Below are 1,398 nucleotides of genomic sequence, written 5' to 3' on the forward strand. Positions count from 1 at the left end.
ATAATGATTCAGAAATAATTCTGTTGAAATTATGTAAGACGTATTAAAAAATATTAATAATAATAATTAAAGTAATAATAAATTAAAAATATTAATAATAATAATTCACTAATACGTCATTAAATGAGAAAACGATTTTTATAAAATATATTTTTCTATGCAGATATCTTTTCCTCTTTTTTTTTCTAGATTGGCAAGACGAGTGCCTGAGATTAAAATCTGTGATCAACCGAAGGAATTTAATTTACGCACTCCCAACGAGTGGTGGGAAAACTCTTGTAGCTGAAATTCTAATGTTAAGAGAAATTACGTGTAAAAAAAGAAATGCTATATTTATTCTACCATTTGTTGCAATTGTTCAGGAGAAAGTGAGTGATAAATTTGATACACCAAAAATAACATTGAATTACCAAGTGATTAAAATCGAAATATTTTAATCATTTTTGAAAATCGATTCCTGTTAAATATCGAAGAATTCCAATAACTAAACGTTTCAGTAAAGAAAAAGATGAGAAATTTTCTTTTATAATCTAATGAGTCACCAATTTAATTTTATGAATGATCTTCTCATTTTTCATTTTCACAGATTCAATCATTAGCCCCATTCGCAGTCGAATTAGATTTTCTAATCGAGGAATATGCTGGCAGTAAAGGTGGTTACCCCCCTGTAAAACGAAGACGAAAAAACAGCCTCTACGTGTGCACCATTGAGAAATCTATGGGAGTGATCAATAGTTTGATTGAAACTAAGAGATTAAAAGAAGTTGGAATGATTGTAGTCGATGAATTACATTTATTAGGAGAAGATGGAGGCCGAGGAGCAACTTTAGAGGGATTATTAGCGAAATTAATGTACATGAATGGTAATTAATCGTTTATTATGAAATCATGATCAGTCCATTAATTTTTTATTGTGAGAGAGAATTATTATGCTAATAATAATTATGGATATCGAATTTGTTGCAGCGGATATCCACATCGTGGGTATGAGTGCAACGATTGGAAATTTGGATGAAGTGGCACGGTTTTTGAAAGCAGATGTGTACACGCGAAATTTTAGACCCGTGGAATTAAAAGAATATATTAAATGTGAGGATCGCATATGGTTGATAAATACTAAAGAAGAGGATATATTTACGGATGAGAGGAAGATTAATTACCGAGTGAGTTTATGATAGCCCCTTCGATAATCGGAATGTACAAAAAGGCAATATGATTATTCTGGCAATACCACGAAATGATAGGTGTTTAAAAAATATTATAAATGGAAAAAAACATTTAATAATTATTTCGTGTAGGATAGACCAATTGGGGCCGTGTATTTTACCGCCACAGAGTTGGTGGGAGGGAGTTAAAGACATGTATGAATTATCTATGACAATTGTTAATTTTTTTCTG

General features: G+C 30.7%; 1 protein-coding gene across 1 annotated transcript in view; it reads left to right on the plus strand.

Moving 5' to 3' along the window:
- Positions 1–1,398, plus strand: part of mus301 (mutagen-sensitive 301) — a gene marked incomplete at its 3' end in the record, with an annotated part of 5,101 nt that overhangs the window by 1,057 nt on the left and 2,646 nt on the right. The window contains 2 exon segments of the mRNA XM_011311649.1: positions 587–863; positions 967–1,170. Of these exon segments, the coding sequence (XP_011309951.1) occupies positions 587–863; positions 967–1,170 (481 nt within the window).

Source organism: Fopius arisanus, unplaced genomic scaffold (assembly GCF_000806365.1).
Source record: "Fopius arisanus strain USDA-PBARC FA_bdor unplaced genomic scaffold, ASM80636v1 scaffold00091, whole genome shotgun sequence".
In the NCBI taxonomy this organism is placed as follows: Eukaryota; Metazoa; Arthropoda; class Insecta; order Hymenoptera; family Braconidae; genus Fopius; species Fopius arisanus.